Source organism: Juglans microcarpa x Juglans regia, chromosome 1D (genome assembly GCF_004785595.1).
Source record: "Juglans microcarpa x Juglans regia isolate MS1-56 chromosome 1D, Jm3101_v1.0, whole genome shotgun sequence".
In the NCBI taxonomy this organism is placed as follows: Eukaryota; Viridiplantae; Streptophyta; class Magnoliopsida; order Fagales; family Juglandaceae; genus Juglans; species Juglans microcarpa x Juglans regia.
The window spans coordinates 36,998,147-37,016,918 of NC_054594.1; the positions used below are offsets into that span (position 1 = coordinate 36,998,147).

Sequence of the window (18,772 nt, forward strand, 5' to 3'; positions counted from 1 at the left end):
CTCTTCCTTCTACCATATATCTTCTATTTCCTTGTGTATCTTCAACATTAGATTTATTGTTTGTGCCTTTAACAATGTCTTCTCCTGATAATTTATCTAATAATCATTCAACATTAGATCATTCATTTCTTTCTCATTCTTCTATTGTTCACCTTGGAACCCTGTCACCTCACCAATAATATCTAAAATTACTCAAAGATCCACTCGAATTAGAAAAGTACCTGTTACTTGCATAATTTTTACTGCAATTCTTCTTCTTCTGCACACTCTACATCAGATCCTACAACAAGTTTCTCTTCTTCTTCTCTTTCACACACCAAGTATGATATTTTCAATTTTCTCTCTTATGCTCGTTTTTCTTCTGCTCATAAATCTTTTGCCTTGTCCATTACTGTTGATATTGAACCTGAGTTCTATCATCAAGCACTCTTATTAGAAAGATATTATGACTGCTGAGATTATAGCCTTAGAAAACAATAATACATGGAATGTTACTTCTTTACCTCCTGACAAAAAATCCATAGGCTGTAAATGGGTTTACAAAATTAAGTATCATGTTGATGGTTCCATAGAGCGTTACAAAGCAAGGTTGGTTGCTAAGAGTTATACCCAAAAGGAAGGCTTGGAGTATTTTGAGACTTTTTCTCCAGTAGCTAAAATGGCTACTGTTAGAACACTACTAGTTATTGCTCCTGTTAAGGTTGACATCTTACACAATTTGATGTTAATAATACATTTCTACATGAGAATTTATCTGAAGAAGTATATATGAAATTGCCTCTTGGATTCCATGTTAAAAGGGGGGGGGGGTCCAAGGTTTGTAAGTTGAACAAATCACTTTATGGTCTGAAACAAACTTCACGCTAGTAGTTTTCCAAGTTTTCAACTTTTATTGTTGACTTGGGATTTGTGCAATCCAAAGCTGATTATTCACATTTTACAAAGTTTAAAGGTTCCTCTTTCATTGCACTTCTTGTTTAAGTTGATTATATTCTCATAGTTAGTAATGATTTGAAATCTATGGAGCTCTTGAAGTCCTTGTTTGATGATAAGTTCAAGCTTAACGACCTTTGTCAGCTCAAATATTTTCTTGGATTAGAAATTGCTCGGTCTCCATATGGCATTTCTCTATGTCAAAGAAAGTATTCTTTAGAGATTTTTCAAGATGCTAGTTTTCTTGCATCTCAACTTGTCTCTTTTCCTATGGAGTATAATGTAATGTTGTGTAAAGAAAAAGGAGATTTACTGCCTGATCCTACTGTCTATCGTAGACTTCTTGTTAGACTTTTTTACCTTACATTGACACGGCCAGACTTGTCTTACTCTATGCATAGGCTCAGTCAGTATATGGCTCAGCCAAAACAACCTCATCTAATAGCAGCTTATAGAATTTTAGAGTACATAAATAGTACTCCTGGTCATGGTCTCTTATTTCCAACTGCTAATTCTTTATCCATTAAGACTTTTGCAGATTCAAATTGAGTTTATTGTCCTGACAGTCTTCGTTGTACAAGTGGTTATTGTTTTTTTCTTGGGAATACTTTGGTTTCCTAGAAGACCAAGAAACAATCAATTGTTTCTCGTTTTTAAGCAGAAACTGAATATCGTTTGATGACATCTACTACCTATGAAATTATCGGGTTCCTTACTCTTCTATCTAATTTTGGTATATCACATCCTAATAGTGCTCAATTATTCTGTGATAGTCAGGCTGTTTTGCACAATACTGCCAATCCAGTATTTTATGAAAGGACAAAGCATATTAAGCTCGACTACCATTTCATCCGTGACAAAATTCAGGCGAGGATCATCAAGACCTTTCATTTGGCTTCTCATCACCAACTTGTTGATGTTCTAACCAAGTCTATTGATCATCAACAATTTTACCATTTAATCACCAAGATGTGAGTACATTCTATTTACTCTCCATATTGAAGGGATATCACACATATTTTATACCCGTGTCATATCAATATGTACATTTACTTGATTATTTTTGTACATAATATAAATACCATGTATTTACTTAACCTTTAGTTTTACTTTGTACAGTTGATTCAGATCAATAAAATCATTTTCAGAATTTCTCTCAACATTCGAGAATCTTCCTCTCCTAGGGTTTCATCTTTACACACTCCATGAATCAGAAATACTTGATTACTTTCGATAGCAACTGCATTTCATGATTCAATAGAAGTGGTGATGAATATGGTTGCAGGGTAAATTAATACCATAAAATTGTGATCGGAAAATTCAAGATTCAAAAAGTATCAATAGATCAAAGTCAAGAATATTAATTAGTGCAAGAAGGAATTAACAATCCTGATTTAAAAAGTTGTATTTTATTTATTACAACAAGTTATTAGAATTTAGCGTCCGAAGCATAGAACCGAGATTAGAAAGATTGAGGCGTCGTTTGTTTTCAGAAAACATCTCATCTCATCTCATCTCATTTCACCTAATCATTACAACTTTCTCAACTTCCAATACAAAATAAAATAAACAATTTAACTTTTTCAAATCCCAAAATAAAAATAATATTAAAACATATATTCTAACAATATTTTATTCAACTTTTTAATTTTAATCTCATTTCATCTCATCTCATCTCCGAAAACAAACGAGCCCGAGATTCAAGGGTTTCGTATCTAGATTGCTCAATGTTCTACGAGAAATGATTTATACAACTATTAAATAGACAAGTCTCGCAAAGTTATTTTATAAAAAAATAAATTTTATTATAAAAAATATGAAAAAATATTTTCCTTTTATAAAAAGATTTACATTTTTATAAAATGTCTGCACACATGACTTATCTATTTAAAATTCTTACAAGCTAGCATTATTGATATTACGGCTGCGTTTGGATGTTGAACTGAGTTGAGTTGAGTTGAGATGATAAAATATTGTTAAAATATTATTTTTTAATATTATTATTATTTTAAGATTTGAAAAAGTTGAATTATTTATTATATTTTATATTAAAATTTAAAAAAATTATAATAATTAGTCAAAATTAATTGAGATGATTTTAGTTACCAAACGAAAAAACTACGTAAAACAGTGTGAATGGAAATTGCAAAATTAAAAATAAAGAAAATCATTTATCTTCTAAGAATGGCGTCAACTTGGAAAGTTCTTTTTCTTTTGGATGAATGGGTGAAGTTGGAAAGTTGAGAAAGTAAAATCAGGTCAAATGGCTCATTTCAGGAATCGCGATCGTCCCAGTACCCTCTGATACGAAAAAACTAAACGTTAGAAACATAACGGCTAGATTTTGGTTTAAACTTCAAAGACCTCGTTTCAAATTCCCAGTTATCTCCTTCTCTTTCCTCCAAGAATTCCCAAACCTAGCTCTCCATTTCTCTCTCATTCTTTGCAAAACCTCTCATTCCTCATACTTGGCTTCTCTCTCTAATTCTCCGAGTCTGAGTCTAAATCTTGGACTTTCTGGGTTCTGTTTCATATGGCTCCCACGCCATCTTCTAAAGCAAACCAAACCCACCCGACCCAGATGAAGACCCCGCAATCGAAGCTTCGCATAAATTTCAATGCCGCCAAAACACACCCATCTCCGAATCCTAACGCGGCGCCCAAAGAAACTCCACAAGACCACCCAGTCGAAGTAATCGCCCGGATCCGCGACCACCCGGATCGAAAAGAAAAACCCGTTTCGGTTTTGCAAATCAATCCCAACAACCACTCTATACGGGTCCGAGCAGATTTTGGCTACCGGGACTTTAGCCTCGATGGGGTTTCTTTGTCAGAAGAAGAGGACCTTGATGTATTTTACAAAAAGTTCGTAGAGTCGAGGATTAACAGTGTGAAGCTAGGGGACAAGTGTACGATAATGATGTACGGGCCGACTGGTTCGGGCAAGAGTCACACAATGTTTGGGTGCTTGAAGCAGCCTGGGATTGTGTACCGGTCTTTGAGGGGTATTCTTGGGGATGAGGAGGAAGAAAGTGATTCCAATGGCTCCCGAGGAACGTTCGTGCAAGTTACGGTATTGGAGATTTATAACGAAGAGATTTATGATCTTTTGTCGAGCAATGGTGGGGAGGATTAGGCCTTGGATGGCCCAAGGGCAGCGCATCCAAGGTAATATTCTGCTCATTATTTGGGAATAATTGTTGTTGCATTGAAAGCTGTAGTTGCTTGATGATTCTTAAAGTGTTATTTAACATGAAAAATAGATAATCGACTACGGTTATTGGAGGTTTCTTTAATATAGAAAGCCTTATTGCTGTAATTTTTTAGGCAAAATGAAATGAGAACCATTAGTGTTGCATGATACTAGGTCCGTGTATCTGTTAGAGTTATTGCTTCTTTATGATTTTGCAACAGATTAAATAACTGGGTCAGCTCTTTTTAGCATTTTTTGACCTTTTCTCACTGAATATTTTGCATGCACACCTTCCTATCTCATTCTTATATTACTGGTAATGCTTCAGTTGCGGTAATTGGCATTCAAGTAAGCGAATCCACTTCCATCATTTGAAAAAATGCAGAATGGTAACTATTATACATGTACTCTTGTATTGAACTAGCACCATCTTTATGGTCCATCAAATTTTTTGACCTTATTTGCATTCTTCAGATAACCAAAGAGCAGGCTGATGTCCGCATTATTTTATTTTAAAGCTGATCAACTTTCACTTTTGTGCAGAAGTGACTCACGTGCTTATTCTCATCGCTTTGTGAAGTTTATTGATGTTCATTTTATGCTAATAGCCAATTTCTTGAGCTATGAGCCTATGAGGACTCTTGTTGGGAGATAAAATAATTATTTATTTGTAGGTGAAACTTGAAGTAATGGGAAAGAAGGCAAAGAATGCAGCTTATATTTCGGGTAATGAAGCTGGAAAGATTTCGAAAGAGATACAAAAAGTGGAGAAGCGAAGGATTGTTAAAAGCACCCTTTGCAATGAGAGAAGTTCTCGAAGTCACTGCATGGTATGGTTCTTTTGGATTTTACTTATCTTGTATGTGGTTGGAGTCACATGCTTTGCAAATTTCTACAGGTAATCCTTGATGTCCCAACAGTGGGTGGACGCCTGATGCTTGTAGACATGGCGGGATCTGAAAATATTGAGCAAGCTGGTCAAATTGGATTTGAGGCCAAAATGCAGGTAAGATTGGCCAAAACTATGTTTTTGTATCTTCACTGTTTGCTCTTCTTTTCCTATGCTTTCTTTAGTAATGATCTCAGAGGCATTCCCTGCCAATCTCAGACAGCAAAGATCAACCAAGGAAACATAGCATTGAAAAGAGTGGTCGAATCCATTGCAAATGGTGATTCTCATGTGCCATTTAGAGATAGCAAATTGACCATGCTTCTGCAGGTAACTACTCTTGATATGATTGTCAGTTACGGTCGTTTAGATGGTTTATATGAAGTTTGATTAATGAGGTTTTATGTTCTTCTGTTAAGGATTCTTTTGAGGATGACAAGTCAAAAATTTTAATGATCCTGTGTGCAAGCCCAGATCCAAAGGAGATACATAAGACTATCTCCACCCTTGAATACGGAGCAAAAGCAAAATGCATTGTCCGTGGCCCTCATACACCAATTAAAGATAAAATTGGCATTGAAGATTCTTCATCTGCAGTCATTTTAGGATCAAGGATTGCAGCCATGGACGAATTCATATTTAAGCTACAGAGGGAAAACAAACTCAGAGAGAAAGAGCGAAATGAAGCACACAAAGAGCTCTTGAAGAAAGAAGACGAAGTTGCTGCACTCAGAGCTAGACTTGAACTTATGGAAGGAAGGGGATCCAGGGCAAGTGAGGAGGAGATAAACTCACAGGTGAACGAGCGCACTCGGATTCTGAAAGGTGAGCTAGAAAAGAAATTGGAGGAGTGCCAGAGAATGACCAATGAGTTCTTTGAATTCGAGAGGAGGAGAATGGAAGAAAGGATATTCCAGCAACAAAAGGAAGTTGAAATGCTGAGACAGCGGTTGGAGGAGATTGAGTCTGAGCTATGCCGTTCAAGAGACACAAGTGGTGATGAAAGTGCATTGAAGGATATGGATGGAAGTGGATTTGCCAAGAGGTTATTGGGGATATATACCAATGAGGACCCAGGAATGGTAAAATCAATGGATTTGGTAAAATCAATGGATTTGGACATGGATGACGAAGAACCAGTTATTCGTGAGGTGAAACAAGTTGGCGGGATTATTTATAAACCTGCTGGTATCCAAGGCGTTCTGGATCATTCTCATCTAGTGGATCATGATATTTTTGCAACAAGATTTGGTGACAAGGTTAGTCTGAGCACAGTATTTGAGGAAGAAGTAGAAGGGGAGGAAGAACAGGAAGAGAGAGTGTTAGGTGAAGTGGACAAAGAAATCATAGAGGAGAAAGTCTGTATGGTTGAACAGTGTAGCCCTGTACATAGAGTTGAGCAGATGCCAAATCTGCATAGCAGAAGTCCAAGGGTGAAAGACTATCTAAAGGAAAGATTAGAGGATGGGTGTATAGGCTCAGAATCACTAAGCGAACCAGAAGATGGTAAGGAGCAGATGCCAAATCTGCATAGCAGAAGTCCAAGGGTGAAAGACTATCTAAAGGAAAGATTAGAGGATGGGAGTATAGGCTCAGAATCAATAAGCGAACCAGAAGATGGTAAGGATTCTGTCTCTTCTAGACGATTGAGAATCCAAAATATATTCACACTTTGTGGCAATCACAGGGAGCTGTCTCAACACATCAGCACCCCAGTACCTGCCAAAAAGAGATCTGGGACCATTGATCCCCAAACATCTCCAGTGATGAGAATTGGGGATACTGCAGTGAACAGTTTCAGTAAGGAAAACTTGGAGGCCCCTGAACGTGGAGCAACAAGTCCAGCACTAACTGTGGAGCTATTTGGATCAATCAAAGAAGTGAATGAGCAGAAACTAATAGAATCACAACTGAACAAGAATCCAGTATATAATGAGATGGTTTTGGCTTCAAAGGAGAACTACAACCCCTCATATGATGGTAATGATGAACAGATTGACGTGTACGTGAAATGGGAGGCTTCCAAGGAAAATCCTGGCATTTTCATTACCACCCTAAAGGTTGTAAAGAATGCAAGCCTTGCTGACCTGAGGAAGTTGATTGAAATCTATCTTGGCGCAGACAATCAAGCATTCACTTTTCTTCTGCTTGGGGTATGTTAAATTTAGCTCAGCTTATTATTTAGAGCAATTCTCTTAAAATCATTTTAAATTGGATTACTCACAGGATGTAGTTACACTAGTTACACTACTCTCTGGGGGTTTTGTTCTTTCATGCGAATTCACTTTTCTTCTGCTTGGGGTATGTTAAATTTAGCTCAGCTTATTATTTAGAGCAATTCTCTTAAAATCATTTTAAATTGGATTACTCACAGGATGTAGTTACACCACTACTCTCTGGGGGTTTTGTTCTTTCATGCGAAACTCTTCTGCAATGTTACTATAATGTTTTGGATAAATATACAGGACCCCACTGCAGCTCCCGTTCCAAGAGAGAAGGAAGGATTGATACAGGCCATCAAACTTCCTCTTTGCAACAACCAGGCGAATGGCCACTTAGCTTGCTTGAGATCAGCAAAGGGAATGCAATGCCCTAGTCATCATCTTCCACCAAGTCCGCTCCCATTGAGGCCACTGGAAAACAAACAGCCATTCACCCCAAATTCCTGCTGCTTGCAGCCCGATGACAGTTTATCACCAAACTACACTTCTTCTACCCCCTATATTACTGTTCGAAGGCATATGTAAAATCTTTTTTGACTGGGCTGTATGCATACTTTTGTATTGAAAATATACTATACAGTATATTGATATTTTGTGGCGCAGTGTGTTTATAGTTACATGTTCTTTTTCCTGTCTTGGCTGCCTCCTCTCTGCCACTACCTTTGAAGTTTGAACTCTTGCTTTCAATTTGGATGTTATTATGATTCCATATTCTTAAATGAAAGAAAGAAAAGTCGTCCCAAGTCAGATTCTTCCTTCCAGTAGAGAAGTTAATTAACTACTGATAAAAATCACAACTCTTTCTATAATTATTTTACAACTCTTTCAAAGATTAAGATGATGATACAAAATCTGAAATTCAGATCAAATGAAAAACTCAATTTTCTCAAAAAAAAAAAAAAATATATATTTTAAACGAAATGACATTGCCACATTTGTCGGTTGTAAAATAGTTTTCTTTTAATTTCTTTTCATGATTCTCTAAATATAATTTCTTTAAATAAAAACAAATACAAACCTATCTCTTGATTGAAGAAGGAAGACATGTACGTGCACATATGTATTCTTTTTACAACGACTTTATTGCTTTTTTATTCCGTACTAGTCTTTATACTACGGTCTTTTTTAACCAACTTTTTATTTTTGGGTGGCATATCATGTGTTTTAGTTTTCCTCTTAAAACAATTGACAAAGCATAATGGCCTTTTTCTTTTGCTTGGCAACAAAGCATGTGCTTTTGATCTACACAATCCCACAAAGCACCGTCTTCCGGGTGGAAAAAGAAAAAAAGAAAAAGAAAAGTCATTTAATGGACTTTTAATGATTTTTTAAAACAAGATTTTATGAAATTAAATTAATTTCCTCAAATTAATTCTTAAAAATGCATGAGAATGCATTGTGTATTAGTCATATCGTTAAAAAATTAAATTTTTTATATAAATTTTTTACAAAAAGAATTCGCGAGACGTTAGATCTATAACTACAAATATCTTTTATTAAAATATATATAGTCTGTATTTTATAATCAGAAGGGTTAATTAATAATTATTATTTTTTAGCTCTTTGAGCTGAATATTTTTGGATTGGTGCCTCAACAGTCACTGCTAGAGTTCCCGCTAGTATAATTATTGTGTTATTGTGTTTTTTTTTTAAATATTTTTAAAAAAATATAATATCACTAAAAAATAATTAAGTTTGGTTTGGATTCAGAAATTAAATATAATGATTTTAAATAAAAATTAAAAAAATATTATTAAAATATTATTTTTTAATATTATTATTATTTTAAAATTTAAAAAAATTAAATTATTTATTATATTTTATATAAAAATTTAATAAAATTATAATAATAAAATGTAAATCTAAACAATGCCTTACTTAATCCTCAGGCAAAAAAAATAAATAAAGTTCCAGCGGGAGCCTGAGAGTAGTAGCTTTTTTAGGATTTGCTTTTGAAATCCAGTTTTTTCTCACTCGCAGGAAACTTTTCAACGGCGCACTTTACGAAGAGGGTGAATTATGGGATTATTCTTATTATTATTTTTCTATTGGAAGTTGGAAGTTGGAAGATTAAAAATTTAAAAGGGCGTGCACTCCCGCAGGTGAATAAGCAAGCGTGTACAACTCCATGATCGGATACAAGCTCTAGGTTTTTTCATCGCAACGTCTTGCACTTCTGCTTTACGTAGAATTCTTTTCTATGGAATCCCCGACAAATGGCAGTGGCTGTTTTCCGTCGAGCTCTGTGGACTCCACCGAAGAAGAGGTCCCAATTTTTCTTCTCCAATTCTTTGTTTCGTTTACCATGTGTGTCTTTCAGCTGGATTTCTTGTTTCTTATTTTTCTTACTTCTCTACGTCTTTCAGTTAGAATCTAAGTTTTTTAGATTCTTGCACTGTATGAATTGTTGAGAGTTGGAGGAATGGTTTTGTTGGTTTTTTTATGTACCAAAAATGCGTCTAATGCGCTGAAATGAAAAAGGGCTTTTTTTTTTTTTTTTTTGGTTCCTTTTGTTTTGAGGTGTTTTGTTATAGAAAAGAGAAGAAACTTTGTAGTTTGAATGTAGATGTTTTGAAAATCAATATTTAGTAGAGTTGAAGAGTCCACTTGGGAACGTAAATTTTAATTTATATTTATTTGGTAGAGATTCTCAATTGTGTTTTCCATTATATCATTAGGTACTCATTTTCCTCCGAAACCCAGACGAAGGGTATTTTGTATAAAAGTGGCTCATATATGAGTTCCCAAACCATGTTAGCCAATGCGTTTTATTTTGAAACAGAGAATTGCAAAGATTCGTCAATCAAATTCTAGTATTTTGGCCTTCTCTTTATACGGGCTAGCCAGGAACATTTCATATTTTCTAAAGGGGTAGGTGTATGATATTACTCGGCTATTGCAATGCAAAGGCAAAGTCTCTCTGATAGAAGAGTATGCTTTATGCTCTCAAAGCGAAAGAGATATAGACCTCGAATTTCTCTCATCTATGTGTGCCACGTGATATGTGGAGGTTCATGGAATTGATTGGCAGATAGTTAAATCATCCCTGTCACCTGCTTTATTTTTTAGGTTATAAAGATCATGAAGTGTGGAAAACCACTAACCAGTTTGAGGTTAGGTTTAATATTTAGTTGACATTTTAGAGGCATGGTTAATGTCAGCTGACATGCTATACGGTATGAACAGATTTAAGGCAGTAAATAGACACATAACCAACTTCCACTTGAATGTATTTGGTGTTTGTTTTCTTTTTACATAAAATCGTGCTTGGATTTCTCTGTGATGTTATATTTTCACTTGAAGTCTCTCCATGAGCCAAATATAATTTTCATATGTTGTGTTGTGTCTCGTAACACATGAAATAAAGCTGCAGCTAAGTTTGGCTCCCTAGGTTTGTCAGATACCTATTACACTATTACAGAGTTGTTTTGTGTTCCTGTTAAGCTTCGATCAACCTTCTATTCTCATTGTCACAGGAGCGTATCAAATCAATGATACGCGAGAAGGCAGGCGCTTCAGAGAATGTCCAGGAGCTCTTTTTTGTTGGTAATCAGCTCAAGAATGACCGGAGGCTAGTTGATTATGGTATCCCGCAAGGCTCCACTCTCCACCTTGTTCTCCAGAATCTAGTTGTAATGAGAATATATGTTAAAATACCATCAGCTCAGAAAATCATTGCAGTTGATTTAAGGACTTATGATACTATCCAAAACCTCAAATCAATCATTCAAGTGAAGGAGGGGATTCAACCAGATCGGTACACTCTTATCCACAATGGAAAAGTACTTGAGGATGACAGGATCCTAGCTGCACTCAATATTCCTAATGAGTCAACTATTCATTTGATTTTTAATACGAAAGATGTCATACCAATTTTTGTCAGAACAGTGACTGGAGAGATTTTGAAACTCGAAGTTAAAGTTTTGTATACAGTCCATGATGTCAAGGCAATAATTGAGAGCATGACAGGTGTCCTGGTGAATGATTTGGATCTGATCTATGCAGGAAAGCGAGTCGAGGATTCCAAGACATTGGCTTCTTATGACATCAAAGAAGAAGCCACCCTAGAGATGTTTCCTGCCATGATGCAAATATTTGTTAAGACATGGAATGGGAAGACCATTACACTAGATGTACAAAAAGGTAATACGATCACAGATGTCAAGGACAAGATTTTTCACAAACTGAGGATTTTAACTGATTGCCTGAACAATGTGAGCATTGTATTCTCTGGAAAAAGGCTTGATGAGGGCCAAGATTTAGCAAGTTATGGTGTCCAGATGCATTCCACTCTCCACATGGTCTTTTCGCCTTCAGCAAGAATCAATCAGATGAAATTAGCTGACATCGGGAAACCAATACAAAACTTTACTACCATTCGCATTTTGAAGAGTATGATCGAGAAGAAAATGAAAGCTCCAGTGAAGGAAATTTACTTTCAGGGAAAAGCTTTGCGGGACGATCGTTCACTCGCAGATTACAGGATTAACAGTGATGCATCGGTAGAGGTTATTTTTTGAAGGATGTTAGACGTGTAATGAAAATCTAAATGTGTCTGGAAAACATGAGAATAGACATGCAGTGGATTGTCTTTTAATATACCGTGTAATTCTTCAGATATAGAATATGTGACAAAAATGGAGTTGTGAAATAGATGGAATTCACATGGTTTGAAAGGCATTTTAAAGTTGACCCAAATAGATCTTGATACTGCAGGGTCATAGAAGTAAAACATGGAGTTACTACATGGATTATTTAGAAAATGGTCTACTCTAATTGGTAATTGAATCTTAGGGATGTGTCTTCCTATGTGGTTTGGTTTGAAAGTATAATTTTCCTCACCTTGCTACCTAATTTGTTTGGCATCGAATAAGGCATGTCTAGTTCCCCTACTTAGTAACTTAGAAACTATTTTTGTTTTTTCTCGAGTCATCTTTATTGTTTTTCTCTATAAGATGTTCCTTACAAATTTTTCAGAGCCTGATATCAACATGCTAATTACAAAAGGAAAAAACAGCAGTTTTTCATGTGCTTTCCTTTTATCTTGGTCAACGTTTCAGAAAGTTTCTGGAATTCGAGTAACGTTTTTATTACAGCTCTAAAATGTATCTCCGGGTGGAAAAGCTCCTCAGTCTTTTGAGCCTGCAGTGTCTGATATCATTCGTATAGGTATGGACATCAGCTCTCTTCTTTGAGTTCCCACCGCATGCAGCTTGAGAGGAACTTCTGAATTTGTAGGATATGGATATACTGACATTCGCATTTTGAAGAGGCATCCATGGAATTTGAATGTTGTTGGATTTATCGTTTTGGACATTCCATTCAATAATACTTCTTCGTATTTCCTGGATGAGAAAGCCATGAATCTTTCGACTGCCGATCCATCATTAACCCTTAAAACTCTAGCTACTAGCGTGAGAAGGAAACCAAAGATCCAAAGAAGAATATAATGACAAATAAGATAAATTAGTCACATCTTCAACTAGAAGATCGGGTTAAAGCCTGTGACTTGAACAAATCACATGTTCCCTCTTGAGTTCTCATCAAACCCTCTACTCTTCCAAATATAATTTAGGCGTTTCTAAATGTTCTTCAATCTTACACAAATCCAGATCCAGATCTCATATCTGTAAAAGGGATGTCGGGTGAAGCATTATGGTCTTTTAGCCTATGTGACTTTGACGGACCACCACCAGATGACTCCTTGAACTTCATGCTGCAAGATTGTTTGGGGACAACAGGTAGCTCTGGTGTTGGCGAGTCATTTCCAAGTTTCATATTTCGGCTCCGTCTTGTGTGTCTTGAACTACCCGATGAATCTCGATTAGGGGAATCCAATGACACGTCCGTCGAGTGGTGGCACCTGGAGTGCTTTGGTGAGTCACAGCTCCATTGAGGGGAGTTAGCAAATGAGCCAGTTTCAGCTGATTTAGCATGTCGTAGTAGCGTAGGGATTCTTCAATTTCAACGCCAGTTTTTTTTTTTTTTTATATATATATATATCAATAGTGACAATAATACAACACTTGAGTGTTGTTATAGAAGAAGTTGTAATAGATGATTAATCATCCTAATTAGAGTAATTCTACATACAACCGTAAAGTTCGTAAACGCCACGTAATCACTTTAAAAAATAGTGGGGTCCACTATTAAAAAATTATTTTTTTCTATTTTATTCACTTTTTTCAAAACGATTGCACGATAATTATACAATTCACGATTGTAAATATCTTTTCTCTCCTAACTAATATCAGCTGATCTAGATGTGTCATAGACATGATTTTAGAAGAATCAAACCTTTGGATGATAATTTATCTTTTCCCAAAGAGTCCAAAGACCTGGACGAAACTTCCCTTAAGATTCAAACTCTCTCATTTGCATAAAGAGTAATGATACACTTACACCTCATTTACTATTGGTTTACTATCTTACTATTTTTATTTTTTTCTTTTTCTACTTGAATCTAGATTAAAAATTTCAGAACATAACCATCTTGCTTAATTTAGAAGAAAATAAATTTAAATAAGCAACTAATCATGTAATTTAATTAAAAATAAATTCAATTTTATAAAAATTAACTTAAAAAGTAAAAGAATGTCAATTTATAAAAATGAATTTATTTTTAATGAAATTACATAATTATGTTTGTTGATTGAATTTATTTTCTTTTAAATTATGTAAGAATATCATATTTTGAGATTTTTAATACGGATTTGAAGAGAAAAAAAAATTGAATAAAATTAATAGTAAAAGAAGTGTAAAGGATATCATTACCCCTGTACAAATCATATCATCACAATCATAGTTACCTAAACAACGCTTATAAATATGGTAGCTTGATACGTAATCTTGGCGTCTATGAGGCTTGGCAACATTGATGAATTGCTTTCTCTTTACTTAATAACAAGAAATTGAGGAGGCAGAGAATTCAGAAAAATAAGTGGGAGATACCCAGCTCGGCGTATTGGCAGAGGGGCCGTCCCATCCAATGTGCGCAACATGCTTTACATCAGTGGGATAACCAATTTGCATGTCCTATGTCCTCTTCTTTCGTATCTGCAAAATTGGCACTTTTGTCACCTCAAATCTCGTTAAAAAAAAAAAACCGATTAGTATTGCAGGCGTAAGGCATTCTTTACTTTTTATGATTTGCTTTTGAAATCCAGTTTTTTCTCACTCGAGTTCTCAGACGATACGTTTCAACGGCGCACTTTACGAAGAGGGTGAATTATGGCCTTTGGATTATTCTTATTATTATTTTAAAATATTGGAAGTTGGAAGACCAAAGGGCGTGCACTGCCGCAGGTAAATAAGCAAGCGTGTACAACTCCGTGATCAGATACAAGCTCGGCTTTTTCATCGGAACGTCTTGCACTTCTGCTTTACGTAGAATTCTTTTCTGTGGAATCCCCAACAAATGGCAGTGGGTGTTTTCCGTCGAGCTCTGTCGACTCCACCGAAGAAGAGGTCCCAATTTTTCTTCTCCAATTCTTTGTTTCGTTTACCATGTGTGTCTTTCAGTTGGATTTCTTGTTTCTTATTTTTCTTACTTCTCTTTGTCTTTCAGTTAGAATCTAAGTTTTTTAGATTCTTGAACTGCATGGATTGTTGAGAGTCGGAGGAATGGTTTTGTTGGTTTTTTTATGTACCAAAAATGCGTCTAATGCGCTGAAATGAAAAAAGGTTTTTTTTTTTTTTTTTGTTCCTTTTTGTTTTGAGGCGTTTTGTTATAGAAAAGAGAAGAAACTATGTAGTTTGAATGTTGATGTTTTGAAAATCAATATTTAGTAGAGTTGAAGAGTCCACTTGGGAACGTAAATTTTAATTTATATTTATTTGGTAGAGATTTTCAATTGTGTTTTCCATTATATCATTAGGTACTCATTTTCCTCCGAAACCCAGATGAAGGGTATTTTGTATAAAAGTGGCTCATATATGAGTTCCCAAACCATGTTAGCCAATGCGTTTTATTTTGAAACAGAGTATTTCAAAGATTCGTCAATCAAATTCTAGTATTTTGGCCTTCTCTTTATACGGGCTAGCCAGGAACATTTCATATTTTCTAAAAGGGTAGGGGTATGATATTACTCGGCTATTGCAATGCAAAGGCAAAGTCTGTCTGATAGAAGAGTATGCTCGATGCTCTCAGAGCGAAAGATATAGATAGACCTCGAATTTTTCTCATCTATGTGTGCCACGTGATGTGTGGAGGTTCATGGAACTGAGTGGCAGATAGTTAAATCATCCCTGCCTCCTGCTTTACTTTTTAGGTTATAAAGATCATGAAGTGTGTATATAGGGGGAAAACCAGTCTGAGGTTAGGTTTAATATTTAGTTGACATTTTAGAAGCATGGTTAACGTCAGGTGACATGCTATACGGTATGAGCAGATTTTAGGCAGTAAATAGACGCATAACCTACTTCCACTTGAATGTATTTGGCGTTTGTTTTCTTTTTACATAAAATACTGCTTGGCTTTTGGTCACAGATAAGCTTATACTTGAAGACAATAAATACAGTATCTTTAAAAGTTAAAAGATATGAGACAATTAGCAATCTCAAATCAATGATATGCGAGAAGGCAGGCGTTTCAGAGAATGTCCAGGAGCTCTTTTTTGTTGGTAATCAGCTCAAGAACGACCGGAGGCTAGTTGATTATGGTATCCCGCAAGGCTCCACTCTCCACCTTGTTCTCCAGAATCTTGTTGCAATGAGAATATATGTTAAAATACCATCAGCTCAGAAAATCATTGCAGTTGATTTAAGGACTTATGATACTATCCAAAACATCAAATCAATCATTCAAGCGAAGGAGGGGATTCAACCAGATCGGTACACTCTTATCCACAATGGAAAAGTACTTGACAATGACTGGATCCTAGCTGCACTCAATATTCCAAATGAATCAACCATTCATTTGATTTTTAATCCAAAAGATGTCATACCAATTTTTGTCAGAACAGAGACTGGAGAGATTTTGAAACTCGAAGTTAAAGTTTTGCATACAGTCCATGATGTCAAGGCAATAATTGAGAGCATGACTGGTGTCCTGGAGAATGATTTCGATCTGATCTATGCAGAAAAGAAGCGAGTCAAGGGTTGCAAGACATTGGCTTCTTATGACATCAAAGAAGAAGCCAACCTAAAGATGTCTCCTGCCATGATGCAGATATTTGTGAAGACATGGAGTGGAAAGACGATTACTCTTAATGTACAAAAATGTGATACAATATCAGATCTCTGGCGCAAAATTGTTTACAAACTGAGGATGTGTGTTCCCCTGAGCAATATGCGGATTGTATTTGCGGGTAAAAGGTTTAATTGGGGCAAAGATTTAGCAAGTAATGGTGTCCAGATGCATTCCACTCTCCACGTGGTCTTTTTGCCTTCAGCAAGAATCGGGCAGATGAAATTAGCTGACATCGGGAAACCAGTACAAAACTTTACTACCATTCGCATTTTGAAGAGTTTGATGGAGAAGAAAATGAAAGCTCCAGTGAAGGGAAAAGGGAATTTACTTTCAGGGAACAGCTTTGCAAGACGATCATTCACTCGCAGATTACTGGATTAACAGTGATGCATTGGTAGAGGTTATTTTTTGAAGGATCTTAGACGTGTAACGAAATCTAAATGTGTCTGGAAAACATGAGAATAGACATGCAGTGGATTGTCTTTTAATATACCGTGTAATTCTGCAGATATAGAATATGTGACAAATATGGAGTTGTGAAATAGATGGAATTCACATGGTTTGAAAGGCATTTTAAAGTTGACCCATATAGATCTTGATACTGCAGGGTCATAGAAGTAAAACATGGAGTTACTACATGGATTATTTAGAAAATGGTGTACTCTAATTGGTAAATGAATCTTAGGGCTGTGTCCTCCTATGTGGTTTGGTTTGAAAGTATAATTTTCCTCACCGTACTACCTAATTTGTTTGGATCGAATAAGGCATGTCTAGTTCCCCTACTTAGTAACTTAGAAACTATTTTTATTTTTCTTGAGTCATCTCTATTGTTTTTCTCTATAATATGTTCCTTACGAATTTTTCAGAGCCTGATATCAACAAGCTAATTACAAAAGGAAAAAAAACAGCAGTTTTTCATATGCTTCCCTTTTATCTTGGTCAACGTTTCAGAAAGTTTCTGGAATTCGAGTAACGTTTCTATTACAGCTCTAAAAAGTATCTCCAGGTGGAAAAGCTCCTCAGTCTTTTGAGCCTGCAGTGTCTGATATCATTCGTATAGGTATGGACATCAGCTCTCTTCTTTGCGTTCCCACCGCATGCATCTTGAGAGGAACTTCTGAATTTGTAGGATATGGATATACTACCATTCGCATTTTGAAGAGGCATCCATGGAATTTGAATGTTGTTGGATTTATCGTTTTGGACATTCCATTCCATAATGCTTCTTCCTATTTGCTGGATGAGAAAGCCATGAATCTTTCGACTGCCGATCCATCATTAACCCTTAAAACTCTAGCTACCAGCATGAGAAGGAAACCAAAAATCCAAAGAAGAATATAATGACAAATAAGATCATTTGAGTCACATCATCAACTAGAAGATCAGGTTAAAACCTCTAACTTACACAAATCACACTTTCCCTCTCGAGTTCCCATCAAACCCTCTACTCTTCCAAAATCTAATTTAGGCGTTTCTAAATGTTTTTCAGTCTTACACAGATCCAGATCCGGATCCCATATCTATGAAAGGGATGTCGGGTGAAGCATTATGGTCTTTTGGCCTCTGTGACTTTGATGAACCACCACCAGATGACCCCTTTGACTTCCTACGACGAGATTGTTTGGGGACAGCAGGTAGATCTGGTGTTAGCGAGTCATTTCCAAGTTTCATATTTCGGCTCCGTCTTGTGTGTCTTGAACTGCCTGATGAATCTCGTTTAGGGGAATCTGATGACACATCCGTTGAGTGGTGGCGCCTGGAGTGCTTTGGTGCATCACAACTCCATTGAAGGGAGTTAGTAGATGAGCCAATTCCGGCTGATTTAGCATGTCGTAGCAAGGATTCTTCAATTTCAGCGCCAGTTTTTTTTATATCTATCAATAGTGGCAATAATACAACACTTGAGTGTTCTTACATAAGAAGTTGTAATAGATGATTAATCATCCTAACTAATACCAGCTCCAAATGTGTCATAGACATGATTTTAGAAGAATCAAACCTTTGGATGATAATTTATCTTCTCCAAAAGAGTCCAAAGACCTGGATGAAACTTCCCTTGAAGATTCAAACTCTCTCATCTGCATAAATCATATCATCACAATCATAGTTACCTAAACAACGCTCACAAATATGGTAGCTTGATACGTAATCTTGGTGTCTATGAGGCTTGGCAACATTGATGAATTGCTTTTACTTAATAACAAGAAATTGAGGAGGCAGAGAATTCAGAAAATGAGTGGGAGATACCCAGCTCGGCGTATTGGCAGAGGGGCCGTCCCATCCAATGTGCGCAACATGCTTTACATCAGTGGGATAACCAATTTGCATGTCCTGTTCTTTCTCAT

At 36.0% G+C, this 18,772-nt stretch overlaps 4 protein-coding genes across 4 annotated transcripts; 3 read left to right on the top strand and 1 right to left on the bottom strand.

The window, feature by feature from the left end:
* Nucleotides 1–3,226: 3,226 nt before the first annotated feature.
* On the top strand, nt 3,227–7,868 carry LOC121239230 (kinesin-like protein KIN-10A). Its single transcript, XM_041136420.1, is given in 8 exon segments — nt 3,227–4,055; nt 4,058–4,101; nt 4,801–4,956; nt 5,025–5,132; nt 5,235–5,345; nt 5,435–6,512; nt 6,627–7,168; nt 7,481–7,868. Coding segments are annotated over 8 exon segments (2,910 nt in total). The 5' UTR covers nt 3,227–3,466; the 3' UTR covers nt 7,763–7,868.
* A 1,453-nt stretch (nt 7,869–9,321) lies between these two features.
* On the top strand, nt 9,322–16,808 carry LOC121247110 (polyubiquitin-B-like). The gene is made up of 2 exons (XM_041145455.1): nt 9,322–9,503; nt 15,726–16,808. The coding sequence occupies exons 1-2, from the start codon at nt 9,438–9,440 to the stop codon at nt 16,806–16,808; spliced, it is 1,149 nt and encodes a 382-aa protein (XP_041001389.1). The 5' UTR covers nt 9,322–9,437.
* Nucleotides 10,725–11,917, top strand: LOC121234899 (polyubiquitin 11-like). Its single transcript, XM_041131040.1, has one exon. The coding sequence runs from the start codon at nt 10,729–10,731 to the stop codon at nt 11,755–11,757; it is 1,029 nt and encodes a 342-aa protein (XP_040986974.1). The 5' UTR covers nt 10,725–10,728; the 3' UTR covers nt 11,758–11,917.
* A 922-nt stretch (nt 16,809–17,730) lies between the features above and the next one.
* LOC121247121 (CRIB domain-containing protein RIC7-like) lies at nt 17,731–18,772 on the bottom strand. Its single transcript, XM_041145465.1, has 3 exons — nt 18,675–18,772; nt 18,427–18,505; nt 17,731–18,301 (listed from the first exon to the last, which is right to left on the bottom strand). The coding sequence occupies exons 1-3, from the start codon at nt 18,753–18,755 to the stop codon at nt 17,919–17,921; spliced, it is 543 nt and encodes a 180-aa protein (XP_041001399.1). The 5' UTR covers nt 18,756–18,772; the 3' UTR covers nt 17,731–17,918.

What these genes read in the sequence shown, in the direction of transcription:
- LOC121247110 (XM_041145455.1), top strand. Translation starts at nt 9,438, where the DNA reads ATGGAATCCCCGACAAATGGCAGTGGCTGTTTTCCGTCGAGCTCTGTG. An exon ending in TGGACTCCACCGAAGAAGAG is followed by an intron (nt 9,504 to 15,725) that starts GTCCCAATTTTT and finishes TTTTGGTCACAG; the next exon opens with ATAAGCTTATACTTGAAGAC.
- LOC121234899 (XM_041131040.1), top strand. Translation starts at nt 10,729, where the DNA reads ATGATACGCGAGAAGGCAGGCGCTTCAGAGAATGTCCAGGAGCTCTTT.
- LOC121247121 (XM_041145465.1), bottom strand. Translation starts at nt 18,755, where the DNA reads ATGCAAATTGGTTATCCCACTGATGTAAAGCATGTTGCGCACATTGGA. An exon ending in CTGCCAATACGCCGAGCTGG is followed by an intron (nt 18,506 to 18,674) that starts GTATCTCCCACT and finishes TGATTTATGCAG; the next exon opens with ATGAGAGAGTTTGAATCTTC. An exon ending in AGATAAATTATCATCCAAAG is followed by an intron (nt 18,302 to 18,426) that starts GTTTGATTCTTC and finishes CACTATTGATAG; the next exon opens with ATATAAAAAAAACTGGCGCT.